This window comes from Notothenia coriiceps, unplaced genomic scaffold (genome assembly GCF_000735185.1).
Source record: "Notothenia coriiceps isolate Sejong01 unplaced genomic scaffold, NC01 NC01_scaffold00018493, whole genome shotgun sequence".
Classification (NCBI taxonomy): Eukaryota; Metazoa; Chordata; class Actinopteri; order Perciformes; family Nototheniidae; genus Notothenia; species Notothenia coriiceps.
The window spans coordinates 80,713-94,973 of record NW_011351194.1 but is presented as its reverse complement, the minus strand read 5'-3'; the positions used below and the strand labels follow the sequence as shown (position 1 = coordinate 94,973).

Below are 14,261 nucleotides of genomic sequence, written 5' to 3'. Positions count from 1 at the left end.
TACTGAATACATTTGAAGCCTTTAATGATGTATGTGTCTTTCTTGTGCTGGAAGACAAATAGAAACATAATGGCGGGAAGCACTTCGCACGCACACACACTTAAAATTTCCACGCGCGCCGCGCTCACATTTTGCTGGGCCCGCGTGCCTTAGCACCGCTGCTATGACTCCATCCTAGGGGAAACACTGAACCGTCAGTGTTTGCCATCAAAGCTCCATCTCTCCTCGTGTCTCCTTTTTCCAATTGCTTCAGAAGTTTCCCCCACAGTTATCACATCATTTCTGTTTATAATATATCCCTTTAAACCTTAACCTCTTAAAATAAACAAACAAAAAATTATAAATGACCATGAAAATAATACCCTCAGCTGGGAGGGATCACAAATGTTATTTATTGACGCTGTGACAACCCCCGAGAGAGAAGTGAAGTACACTAGGACATCACTACGGCAAGGTGAGGAGTTAAACCCTAGAGAGGGTCAACAAGGACGACAAATGAATAAAAGTAAGAAATAAATTGCAATAAATTAGATTTAGCATTACAAACAGGAGGAAATATGATCTATGATAAAGTAAATAAGTGGGCTTGGTTGTGGAGCGATAGATTTTCTTTTTAGAAACAATATCCTTGCCTGGAAACCAGAACATTTTGCAAGCTCATGTTTTATTTGCTCCTGCAGATGCGTCTGGTCCCCCTTGCTTCGGACATATTTTAAGCAACTTGAAATCTGTGGGACTAATCATAACCATTTACCTAATATGGCACATTTTCAAACACATAAATATAAGATATACTGCGCACAACACATATTGATTTTTTTTTTTATTAAACATTTTACAAGTAAATATCAAAGTTGAAATGAACATAAATAGTTTTTTTCAGTCCCAGCAGGCTGTTGTGTTCAATGCTGCATGTGTGTGTTCTCTGTCAGTGTGTGTGTGTTCTCTGTCAGTGTGTGTGTGAGCTCCGGGTTGGCATCCCAGTTGGCCAGCAGGTCGCTGAAGTCCAGCTGCGTGCTGTCGAGGGTGTGTGTGTTGTGGTGTGTGAGCGGGTCGTATTGCATGTGTGTGTTAGCGTCTGTGTTGTCCTGTGAAGGTGTGTCACTGTTTGTGTGCGTGAGGTCAGGTGAGTTACTGAAACTGACCAGAGAGCAGCAAGGGCTCGGCTCGGTCCAGAAACTGAGAGGGAGATGTCTCTGGACCATGGGTCTGCAGCGGACCTGACTCGGGCCCTTGTGCTTGAACAGTTCAGCTAGGGGCCCCAGACCGCTGCCCTTAGCAACCCCGTCTCCTCGATCCTCAGCACAAGTCTTCAAGCTGTTCTCTGGCTCCTCTGGACTTCCAGCTCTTGCAATTTTCAGCAGGTCGTCATAGTAACGCAGACGACCGCTGGTTTTCACGGACACCGAGTCGCTGTAGATGTCACAAGCTTCCTGATCACCTGAGCAGCGACCGAAGTACCGCTGGACGTCCCGGCTGATGAGATCTGCAAACCTGAGCAGCTGCTTGGTCACATCCAAAGAGAAGTAGGCAGGATTCAAGAAAACCTCTTCCAAACATTCCTCCTCTTCCTCCTGAGCTTCAGATTCTTCATCTTCGTCCTCTTCGTCCTCCTCCTCCATCTCTCTTTCTTCCTCATCTTCCCTCAACTCTGGCTTTTCCTCCAGCATCTCCACATCTTCATCTTCCGTACATGGAGAGTGCTGGAAAATCAGAGGAAAGTAAGATGGAATCGGGGCTTGAAGGAGGAAGTTTCTTATGACGCCAGCCGCCATGTTGTCTTGTTAACACTGGAGAGACAGTTACAGAGAAGGAACAAAGTTAGAATCAAATAGAAAAGCAGTTTCTTGATATTTTGAGAGTTCAAAGTTAAATGTAAAAGTAAATGTTTTATTACCTTAGCTGCGAGGTTCAGGTGAATATTAGTTGAAGTCAGAGGAAAGGTCTGTTGAGGGATCCTCTTTTCTGAAGGTGTGTGTGCATATGAAATACTGGACTGTCAGAATCATCACTTTATATATACCTCAGCACGCGGCTGCAGACCTGTGTGTGTCTGCAGTCTGATGAGGCAGCTTTCAGAACAAATATTTGCATGCCGGATTGGCCAAACACACATTGTTTACTTTATCACTGGGCAACCGGGGAGGGGGTTCAAGGCTAATGGATCCTCTGCTAGGGGATGATGGAGAGTATTTATACACATACACACACACATCATTGCTTTTTTCCGTCCTTGTTATCAGGCTAGTTAAAGGATAAAAGAGCATGAAATCAAATCATATGCTGTTTTGACTTTTAAAGGGTAACACTCTGAACAGACATCAGCAAATGGAGATAGAGTTCAGCCTGCTCTGCTGTCCTCAGAACATGACGCACTATAATGTTCTGTGAAAAGAGCACATGACATAAAAGTCACAACAGTCAACCTCCCAAACTGCCAATCCTTGTCTTCAAAATTATTATTGTAGACAGATTCACCAAAAGTGTTACCGGAGGCTATTGGCCGATATACTGAATAAAAACTTTGGAGCACAGACGCAGGTGCTTTTAGTTCAGGTTGTAAAAAGTGCTCTCGAGCAACAAACTGCTACGGATGAGTAGATTTGCACCTTGCATTGTAAAGCTGCTTACATGGAGAAGGTTACATGGTTAGGTTTGTATTATTGTCATAATTATTTTGTTGTTGTCAAAAAGCTTTGGTCCACCTCTTAATATCATCTTTTCCCGAACCAGTCAACAACATTTTTAACAATATTAATCAGGGATACACAGGGCATTTGTTTAGGACTAATTTCAGTAATGGGTGTTACACAAATGTGGGGCTCCTGTAAATATTTAATCCAGCACGGCGGTATATGTGGGATCCAATCACTACATAGTACACACGACAGTAACTAAGTGCAACAGAGTGGCTCATTGATGTGCTTTAAGTTTTAGGGCATATATAGAGCTATGGAACAGAGTATCAGGATTTTAAACATGCAAACACTAAATAAAAAGGATCAAATCATTGTTGATTCGGTTAATAAAGAGCATCGAGAATTATCTTAAATGATATCCCAAAAATTGTGACGCGGCTTTTCCCTTTAATCTAGCTTTAAAGTAACAGCAAACTTAAAAAAACAGTCAGTTTACTTAAAGTAGATAACACAAAATAAAGAAACGTTATGAATAACATGCAGGTGCATGACGTGTCAATCATCAAAGCAAGGATTTGATGATTTTAAGTTTCACTGATTAAGTCCTGTACACCAGATTTTACTGACCCTTGCAGACATCTGTAACTCTGCAAATATGTGTATGTGCTTCTGTTGATATGTGTATATTGAGCATTAGTGTGTGTGTGTGTGTGTGTGTGTGTGTGTGTTATCTGGACACCCTAACTCCCCTGGCCTGCCTGTCATCAGTATCCAGGCTTCTGTGTTGATTTTAGAACTAAAGATCAATAGCGGCAATATGTCAGCTCTCAAGAGCCTGACAATGAATTACACACGCTTTTAGGCACACAAGAACATGAACACACACACGCACGCACACACACACATACACACACACGCACGCACGCACACACACATATATATCTCACATAAACACACGTGTCTGTACAATTCATCATAATGAAATGTAACGGCTCTGTTTGACAAATGTAAGAAACATGCATATATTTAAGATATTTTAAAAGTTTGTACATACTTTGAAAAGATGTATGGCATAAATGATTATCAATGCCCTCTGAGATGATTAGGAATGCATACTTAGTTAATTCACTGCGCCTGGATGTGGCTTTGATATTGTAAATATTGAGGAGGCACAAATAATAAACACAGATATTTTATTGAGACATTACAAAATGATGCTTTATCACATTTATCAAACTATTAGTGAAACATAAAGGCTCTCAAAAGTTACAGAGTAAAAAAGCAACAAAAAAAGCAGAACTCTAAATGAATTCCACATTGTCAAAAAACGTTCTCATTAACAGTCTCAGGTTTTTTGATCGCTGTTCTCAAACTGTGCCAGAACCCGGGGATCTGATCGTGATCCTCAGGCCACTCCAGGTACGTCCTGGAGTTCATGACTCTCCGCAGCTTGCAGAACTTTTTGGGGACGGTCTTTTTGTCAATGGGCTCCAACAGAATCAGCACCACTGTGTCATCGTTGTGGTCAAACAATCTAAAATGGGTGTAATCCAGCTCGTACTTGCACCATTCACTCCTGATGAAGTTCTGAGAGAGGACAAACAGAGTTCTGTGACTCTTCTCGATAGCGTCCATGATGTTGTCAAGGATCCAGCCTCCAGGAACAAAGTCTCTCTTGTGGATGCAGAGCCGGAGACGAGGCTCCACCTGCTCCAGCTCCGGGACCAGATGTGCCTCCACCCAGCCAGAGTCCATTTCACTGTAGGACACAAAGGCGTCATACTCAAGCTCTCCCTTTTTTAACTTTGGCTTCCTCTTGGCTCTCAGCCAGGCCCAGGTCATCCTCATGTACCACACAACGCTGAATTTGTGACACAAACCAACAACGAGCAGAAAGAACAGCAGGATGCCTGAGCAGAGTAGAGAATAAGCTAAAGCTGTGTGGCATTCAAAGACTGACAACCTCGCATCCGCCGCAATCTTTCCCCTCACAGCGTCAGGGGAGTCACAGACGTACGACTTTAACCCATCAACAAATGTGACTTGATGATTTGTCAAGCCACTCCTCATTAAGTCTACAAAGTCACATGAACAGACATACATGTTAGTACCACCAGCCTCCAGACTGCTCAGATTATTGTAATTATTTAGATTGTTGCTGCTGAACGTCTGTAAGCTGTTGTTCCGAATGGAGAGAAATGCGAGAAGAGGGTATAAACGCCCATCTGGCAAACTACTGATCTTGTTGCCAGAAATGTATAACTCTGTTAGAAATGGTAGTTTGATATTGAAGACAGTCAATTCATTGTCTGATAGATCGAGGATGTGTAAACTCAATGGCAAACAAGGGGTCACTTTTGTTAAATGTGTTGATGAAAGGTTTAAGAATTGGAGATTTAACGGCCAGTAACAAGTCTCAGGCATACTATGGAATGTATTTCCACTCATGTCGATGTTTTTAAGTCTATCCAGTTTGGTGAAAAGCTGACTGTTGATTGACAGCAGGTGATTCCTGCTGATATTGAGCGTTTGCAGTCTCTTATACCCACCATTGCCATCGCACATCATTTGGCTAAGAGCTGTATCACTTAACAGGTTGTCACTGATGTCCAAATACTCCAGCACTAACAGAAAAGCAGAGTATGAACAAGGAATGAGAAACAACTTGCAGTTTATCACAGACAACCTTCGCCCCGCTTTCACCAGAGTGTACAGGAGAAAGCGGGTAGGTAAGCTGTAAAACTCAGGGATATCAACGTTTTTTAAGACAACTGCCTCAAAACTTTTAATTTGTGGGGGAGAAAACAGCGTCACAACATGACTTAATAATTTAGAATCTTCAATTGCCACCATAGTTACATTAGAGTAGGACAGACTATTTAATAATGCTAAAAATGGTGCAAACGCCATAGTAGCATTTTTAAAAACAATACTTGTGGTTCCGCTACCGTAGAACAATTGAAATGGGGACATTTGCTCAGTTGTGGAGAACCATGTGTCAGTAAAAGTCAGGGTTGAGTCAGGGTGTACAACATCAGACAGTATATCTCTTACTAGTGCGAGATTTCTTGAAAACGGGCCATTCAGACCAAGGCTCACATATTTAATTGGCCCAATTTGTCTCAAACTTCCTTTTGTGTAGCTTAGCAGATTGATTCCATCAAAAACCACCTCTTCAACACCACTGAGGCCAGAAAAGTCACTGTTTCCGACAGATTGAAGGTCCGGTCCTCCGATATGTAGGATCTTTAATTTCTTCAGTGGCTGGAAAAGATTGCCTCGACCCAACATTTTGTATTTGTTCCCCAACAGATTCAAGTTCTGAAGAGAAGCAAGACTTTCAAACCATCCAGCAGACAGTGAATCCAGTCTGTTGAAAGACAAGTCTAATTTCTGTAAATCAGTCAGCGGGACAAATGCTTGCTCCTGGATCTTATGGATTCTGTTGTTATTCAGGATCAAAGACTGTAAACTGGCAAATGCAACAAAGTCATCCTTTGTTATTGTCCGCAGTCTGTTGAATGAGAGATCGAGTCCAGTGATGAGCTTTGAGGGGGCTGCGGGGACCGTTGTCAGGTTTTGTCTAGAGCATTTACAGGACGTTTGTTCAAAGCTGTGACACTGTGGTCTGGAGAGAGGGATGCTTTGATGCATCAGCAGAAGGACACACATGAGAAAGGTCATGAATCTCATCTTGATACCTAAAAACAAAAAAAATAAAAAAACAACCATCAGACCTTTAATTGCAAACTTTTGTGTAAAACAATCTGTGATTCTTTTTTTTAACAATATTGTTAGCTGAAGCTAAACATGGTTAAATGTATCAAACTACGCTGACATCATCTGAGATTACTATAACATAGAAAATACGTATAAAATGACTATCTTCCCAAGGGTAGTTTGGATAATTAGAACACAGAGGAACTCTGGGAAATAAAAACATTTCTGTTCTGAAATAAAACCAATTAAGAAACTATAACATTGAATAGAACATTTTTTTGTTTCTGTCTCCAAACTATTTATATATACATATATATATATATATATATACAAATATATATATATATATATATACAAATATATATATATGTATTTATATATATATATATATACAAATACATATATAGGTATTTATATATATATATATTATTATATATATATTAGGGTTACAATTTTGAATCAGATTAATCACAGCTTAAAAATGAATTAATCATGATTAATCACCATTCGAACTACTGTATGTTCAAAATATGCCATTTCTTTATGTAGTGGGGCAAAAAAGTATTTAGTCAGCCACCAATTGTGAAGTTCTCCCACTTAAAAAGCTGAGAGAGGCCTGTAATTTTCATCCTAGGTATATCTCAACTATGAGAGACAAANCGAGGTTTTAACTATAGTTCGGAGTGTAATAATCAACATTCTTCATCAGCGTTTTTTTCAGCAGGGTAGTTAGATTCAGGGTCCATATTTGTTTAGTCTCGCTGATGAAGAATGTTGATTATTACACTCCGAACTATAGTTAAAACCTCGAGCTGCAGAAGAGTTCTTCAGAATTGGNCAAAGAAAACATTATTAATAATGGTAATGATGGTAACAACAATAATATTAGTATAACTATTTATATAGTACTTACACAATTGCAAAGTGATTCTCACAAGTTGTGAGAATCACTTTGCAATTGTGTAAGTACTATATAAATAGTTATACTAATATTATTGTTGTTACCATCATTACCATTATTAATAATGTTTTCTTTGTTTTCTTTATTTATCGCTGCAGAAAGGATCCTGCCAGCCCACATCAATCACCTGATCAAGAACTTGTGAATCTTCAGGCAGAAAAGATGAAAACACCTGTTCAAAGTTCCAGTTCCCTGTACCTGGAACCATGCCTGTCCTCTGTTCCACATGTCTTCAGTCAGTTCTGGACCCTATGACTCGGACACTAGTTCTACCAAGGCTTATTAGAGGTAAGAGTGGTAGGAGAGGAGTGGAGTTATCTTTGTATTTAGGCTGTAAGTCGACAAAGGTGATCAAATTCAAACCATAAGCAATTGTTGACTGTAACGTCTATGCCAACCAACTGTAATTTATCATTTATTTTACCATACTTTAACGGTCAAGTTCTGGCAACCACAGCAGCCCACATGTTAACGTAAATGTCAAGTTTTCTTTTTACAGTGTAATTATATTGGTACATTTATTTTCAGTTTGCTTCTAGAAGTGGCTTCAACAGACAGAAATGCCAGATTGGGAAAAAATGGACGCTATACAACGGGAAACATTATGGACATGAACAAGAAAAAACAAAAAACACTTTCTTTGTTGCCTTTTTCTTATCATAAATAGTGTTACTGTTTTTGTTACCATTTAGATATTGAATTCTATTTATTACTTTTATTTAAAATGCACCTGTTTTAGATATATATAAATATATTTATTTTTGATGTATAGGTTGATTTGCAGGTTGGTTGTTATTTGTATAATTGTATTGTTACTGTGTATTTTATTATATTAACTAGCTATTTATTGCTATTTATTAAATTAAAATACTGTTATGAACACTATACAATGTCTTTATTTTGGTAGATACCAGAATACATGACACAATGAATCTTTGTAATATATTTATGTTCTCTGGTTTAAATAATCATACCAGTATTTAAACAATATATGCTGGTCACCTGGAATCGTGGTAAGCTTCCAGCATGGTATATTTAATACTATTATTAAACATAAGCTGGTGATAGATGGATGCTGGTATGCTGCTTTTTTTTAACTGGCCAGGATGGCTGGTGCAGCTAAACCCGCTAAACCCGCCATCCTGGCCAGCTAAAGTGTCCAAAACCCCTCTAAATCAGCCAACCATCCAGCCTAATATCTACTGGCTGGTCAATTTAGCTGGTCTAAGCTGTTTTTTTCAGCAGGTTAGAGCTCTCGTACATAGGAAAGAATGTGCGCCAGGGAACCAGTAAACTACCTCATGGCGGCTTGTGCTCTGTCATAGACTGGCAACAACAATGCGCCCAAGCTGCTCCTCCTTAAGAGAGATAGCAGCAATACCCAAGGCTGTAGAACTATGCCATGAGAAAAGAGACAGTAACACAGAGAAAACGATGAACTGTGTCGAAGGTTGAATACCTAAGCAAATAATTCCCTAACAATAACTAGAATATATAATAAGGAGACCTTGTGGTGAAGTTGTGGTAAAAGAATACACTTTTAATCTCAACTTTAAATGAAAAATGACAGTAAGCTGTGTTTAACTGTTTGAGACTTCATCTCCAAATAGCCCTCAGTTCTCAATTTATCAAGTCATGTCGCTTCTATAAAACAATACAGAGGGGGAGGGGGGAACAGAAATAGAGAGATACTGTAAGACAAGAGCTTATGTGTCCACATAATTACTGTGCACTTTCACGTTTTTAGGTAAATGAGGGTCTGATAAGGCCTTGATAAAAAGTTAAAATGAAATAAGTACACATATACATGCTTCCACCTGGTAGGTGATTGGGTTTAAAAGTCAAAATGAATATAGTATATAGTATAATATGAAATAGTCAAAAAAAAGTGGAAGAGGAAGGAGAGCTCAGTACAGTTCTTTAACAGTCACTCTTAGAGTTTGCTCAATTCTGAATCTACAGGGCAGCATTTCATTGGTTTAAACTGGCAAGTGTGTCCTGCAGGCTTGCCGTCTGATTGGATAAGAGGGAAGGCCAGTAGCATTTTGACACACACTCTGCATCTTAAACAGATAAAGGTGCAAACTTTCAGTGACACATGTATTTAGGGTTTCCACACCTGAGCGAAGGTACCAGAGCAGAAACGTCAACATGAGGACGCACACACTTTTGTCCATGACTCTGCTGGGCCTGCTGCTGTGGGCCTCCTGCAGCCGGGCCGACGACACAGAGCCCTCACAGGCAGAAACACAGGAAGACACATCGAAGGAGTCAACGGAGGAGACTTCAGCCGAGGAGGAGGAAACCAAAGAGACACCAGAGAAAGAGAAAACAACAGAGATAGAGGAGGACAAAGATGTGATGATTCTCCACATCAACAACTTTGCCAGAGCTCTCAGCGAGAATCAGTATCTACTGGTGGAGTTCTGTGAGTAGCTATGAATGATCCATTAATGATAAATAAACTATTCTTTAAAATAATGTCATTATACTTTATTTCTCCTACCTGAGACAACCTATTACATTTATCGTTGTTCTATTAGCACAAACGAAATCAGTGGCAAAATGTATTGACATTGACCAATTTTGTGTTTGAAGGTGTCAAGAATGGATACTTTCCTAAAAAAAGACACGCAAACAAAGGCTGAAAAATGTAGGAATAACTATAAGCGACCTCGAGGAAAGAATATTTATCACTGTCTTTTGATCTAGCCCCCATGAGGCGTTATCAGACAAACACGTGAACTCTCATGTCCAGATGCTCTCTTGGTTAAAGTCTCCCACAGATGAGCTCAGCACTGCGAGTGGTGAGGTCACGACAAGGAAGAGAGCAAACTGGATTAAGGCCGAGGCAAACTGCCATTGTTGCTATCAGCAGCTTATTTCCATTTTTATCTTTTCATGTGATAGCAGCACAAAATACTGGACAAGACAGAGGCCTGTGGAGCAGCTGCATGTCTGCTGCTTTGGTTATTGATTTCCAGTATTTCCTCCATGCTGTATAAAGAGATTAACTGTCTGTGTTTGTGTTTAGATGCTCCCTGGTGTGGCCACTGCAAAAAGCTGGAGCCTGTTTACGCCGAGGCTGCTGGGAAGCTGAAGGAGGAGAAGGAGGAGGCTGCAGGGATCCGTTTGGCCAAAGTGGACGTCATAGAGGAGAAGGAACTGGGCGATGAGTTTGAAATCGGAAGTTTTCCAACTCTGAAACTGTTCATCAACGGAGACCGAAAGCAGCCCCTCGACTTCTCTGGTAAACACCTCACAGACGCAGGAACATGCACACATTCAAATAAACTTCATTAGCAAAAGTGATCACAAATCTATATTGCCAAAGAAGTACAAGAAAGTATTAACATTAACAGATTATTAGAAATAAAAATACTATTATATGCAAATGTAAATAATCATATCACATGAGTATCAAGGAGAAGGATACACTCAGGATACACAATTGTGTTACTTAAAGTGGACCTATCATGCTATATTTGAATAATATAGTGTAGGACCATACCTATATAAGGCATATTTATACTTTTTATTTTTCAAAATACCAAACAGATCATGCATTTTAGCCATTCCTCATTTCGTTCAATTTAACACTGTCTTTGCATGGGCTGATTCTGTGAGAACAGCACCATCTACAGGCCTGGCATATGTACTACAGCGTCTCCAGCGCTTTCCAACAGCAATGCCCGTGGCTGTCTCCTCCTGATTGGTGGAGTTGGCCCAATAGCCGTAGCGCCACTTCTGTGACGTCATAGAAGTGTTCGAATCTGTATCAGTCTGTATCAGATCCGTTGCAGCCCCTTTTTAAGAGATTTGGGTATGGAGGAAAATAGAGAGGGTTGTGTTTTCTGACACTTGGTGAGTTCCCTGGAACACCGAGGACACATATTCATGTATCAAAGACGTACAAAAGTGCATTTTGGATGATAGGTCACCTTTAAATAAAACCTCTGTGAACTAACTGCAGATTTGACTGTTAAAGCTCTTCAGATTCACAACCAATTGTGCCGACGTCATCACTAACTGTGTGCTGAACAGCCATGTGTGTTTACTTTATCTGATCACTGCTGAACCTGTCTCTTTTACATGCCTTAAGCTGTCTGTTTCGATTAATAGTCCCTTGTGTCTTTAATGTTTGACTTTACAGAAATGAAAAGATAACATCGACATCAACCATTTTGATGTCTGTGTGTTAACAAAGAAGCTTATTTGGGCGTTTTCTGTGTGTTTAAGGTAAGAGGACAGCAGAGGGAATGGTCCAGTGGCTGAAGCGTCGTGCCGGCCCCGGTGTTCCCGTGCTCGACTCTGCAGACTCTGCAGCTCAGTTCATCGACTCACATAACATCACTGTTGTAGGATTCTTTGATGTAAGTTAATTTATTTGATCCATCCTTACTATAGAAAAAGAATTGTTTTCCCATATTATGTTTACATTTTATATCACATTCATACTTACATGTTGGTTTATGTCTATATCAGAATCTGGAAAGTGAGGAGGCCAAAGTCTTCAAGGAGCTCGCTTTTGATTTCACTGACTCTGAGTTTGCTGTGTCAGCGATTCCAGAGGTTTTCCAGAAGTATGAAGTAAAGGCCAACTCGGTGGTGCTCTTCAAAAAGGTATGAACATGTTATTACACTAACTGAGGGGCACTGAGTCAAGTGTTTAATAGAAGCTGTAACAATTTAGCTTTGCTGCCATCTAGTGCAAACAGTATCTTCTGAGGAACAAATGTCCTCACATGGATAGAAAGGTCTGAATATTAGCTGATTTTGACTTCTCTGAGAGGGATTTCTAGCTCGAGTATTTTTGATTTATAAAAATGACATGGTTTAAGTTAGGTTTAGAAAGCAAAAGAAACAAAACATCCACATTAGATGCAAAACAACCATAAGGAAAAAAAAATCTTCAATGACCCCTTTTTAATTTGTGCTTGTGTGTGTGTTTGGTGTAGTTTGACGAGGGCAGAGCAGATTTCTCGTTGTCAGAAGAAGGGAAGCTGGACAAAACAAATCTGACCGCCTTCATAAAGGAAAACAGCATGGAGCTGATCATCCCATTCAGCCAGGAGGTAACACACACACACACACACACACACACACACACACACACACACACACACACACACACACACACACACACACACACACACACACACACAATTATACCTTGAAATCTAAAATGAAATGTGCTATTATACTGTAACTACACTGTATGAATGTGTGTGTTTTCAGAATGCAGATAAGATCTTTAGCTCCAGCATCAAAATTCACAGCCTGCTGTTCATCAACTCCTCTGTGAAGAGTCAGACAGCGCTGTTGGACGAATCCAGGACCATTGCCAAAGAGTTCAAGGGCAAGGTAAATGTGTGTGTGTATTATGTTGATGCTGTGTGTGAGTGGAGAGTGTCTTTGAAAGAAGGTCAGTGGCTGAAAGATGTAAAAACGTATTTGAACCTCCTGTCATGTAGATGCTGTTCGTTGTTCTTGACGTGACAGAAGCCATGACGCATGTGCTGGATTACTTTGGTGTGTCTGAGAAAGACGCCCCGACTGCTCGTGTCATCAACATGGAGACGGGAAAGAAGTTCAACATTGACTCCGGGGATCTTAACATAAACTCAATAAGACAGCTGTGCCTGGACGTTCTGGAAGGCACTGCTAAGGTAACACACACACACATACACAGATTTTTATATATAGTTTAACATCAGCTCGAAATACCAAACAAATCATTGTAGCATCCCATAATCCCCTCTGTTTCAGTCCTGTTTCTAAAGTGCTGATTCTCTGTCTTTTACTTTAAATGAAAATAAGGGGCCACTCCCAAAATAAGCGGCCATTCCCAACTCTGCGAGATATTTGGTGAAAAAGAACACAATGGTGCTCTAGGAGGAGATTCAGGTGATAAGGGGGGGGGGGTGTTACCTTGGTTGGTGATTGGCTAATGGTTACACAAGCCAGCTCATTTTCAGACAGGTTTTTATATAAATGGATCAGGACAAAAAGTGAGCTAATCTTTTTTCCTGAAACGTTCAGAATGTCTTTACACAGAGGGGACACATGTTCATGTATAAAAGACATGAAAAAGTGGATTTTGCACAATAGATGACTTTTAATAAATAATAATCTGTTTTTCTTTCATGTTACAGCCTTACTTTAAGTCTGAGGAGATCCCAGAGGACTGGAACAAAGGGCCGGTCAAAGTCCTGGTGGCGAAGAATTTCGAGTCTGTTGCTCTGGACCCAACCAAAAACGTCTTTGTGGAGTTCTGTAAGTCACTTCACTGCGGTTCTAAACCTGCACTGGAAAAGTCAAACTGGAATTTAGATATATTCTCGTTTCCATTTTCAACCATAAAGAGATGAGCTTTAATTAATCCTTTGCTGAGTGTTTATCAACTCATCAAATGAAACTCCTTAAGAAACACCGGGCTGTCTCTGAATACTTTCCCCAAAGGAACTGACTGAGGAAACAGCCAGTGAGTTTATGCTGCCTCTTAACCATAAAGGAAAAATGTAGATCCGATTAATACCAACATTCAAATCTGTAAGACAAAATGTACTAATGGTCTTATTTCTTCAGCACATGCTTAGTGAATGCCTCTATGACATTTAGTTTGAGGTGCAATTATGTGGTTTCTTGAGCGCGTAAATATATGATAATAATTAGCTTTGTATATTATCAATAATTATAATAATAATTGAACCCTATCATTTGGCACTACCTCCATGGCCCACTAGATGGCACTCTTAGATCCACAAGTGAGAATAGACACTTTAGGTCCATGCAAAAATGATGTGTCTAGTTTGAAAAAAGTTGATTAAAGCATGGAGATATGTGTGTAGACTTCAGGAGACACATTGGTGTTAAAAGTGTTACTAGATATGTATTTCATCTTTTAACTCTGTGTGTGTGTGTGTGTGTGTGTGTGTGTG

General features: G+C 39.9%; 3 protein-coding genes across 3 annotated transcripts in view; 1 reads left to right on the top strand and 2 right to left on the bottom strand.

Moving 5' to 3' along the window:
- Nucleotides 1–14,261, bottom strand: part of LOC104951087 (BTB/POZ domain-containing protein kctd15) — a 292,312-nt gene that overhangs the window by 201,030 nt on the left and 77,021 nt on the right. The gene's annotated exons all lie outside the window — the stretch shown is intronic.
- LOC104951074 (toll-like receptor 2) lies at nt 3,833–5,261 on the bottom strand. Its single transcript, XM_010777715.1, has 2 exons — nt 5,189–5,261; nt 3,833–4,398 (listed from the first exon to the last, which is right to left on the bottom strand). The coding sequence occupies exon 2, from the start codon at nt 4,392–4,394 to the stop codon at nt 3,960–3,962; it is 435 nt and encodes a 144-aa protein (XP_010776017.1). The 5' UTR covers nt 4,395–4,398; nt 5,189–5,261; the 3' UTR covers nt 3,833–3,959.
- pdia2 (protein disulfide isomerase family A, member 2) lies at nt 9,423–13,919 on the top strand. Its single transcript, XM_010777724.1, has 9 exons — nt 9,423–9,748; nt 10,355–10,570; nt 11,560–11,693; nt 11,806–11,943; nt 12,279–12,395; nt 12,559–12,684; nt 12,795–12,989; nt 13,476–13,596; nt 13,909–13,919. Exons 1-9 carry the CDS (start codon nt 9,472–9,474, stop codon nt 13,917–13,919), a joined length of 1,335 nt encoding a protein of 444 aa, XP_010776026.1. The 5' UTR covers nt 9,423–9,471.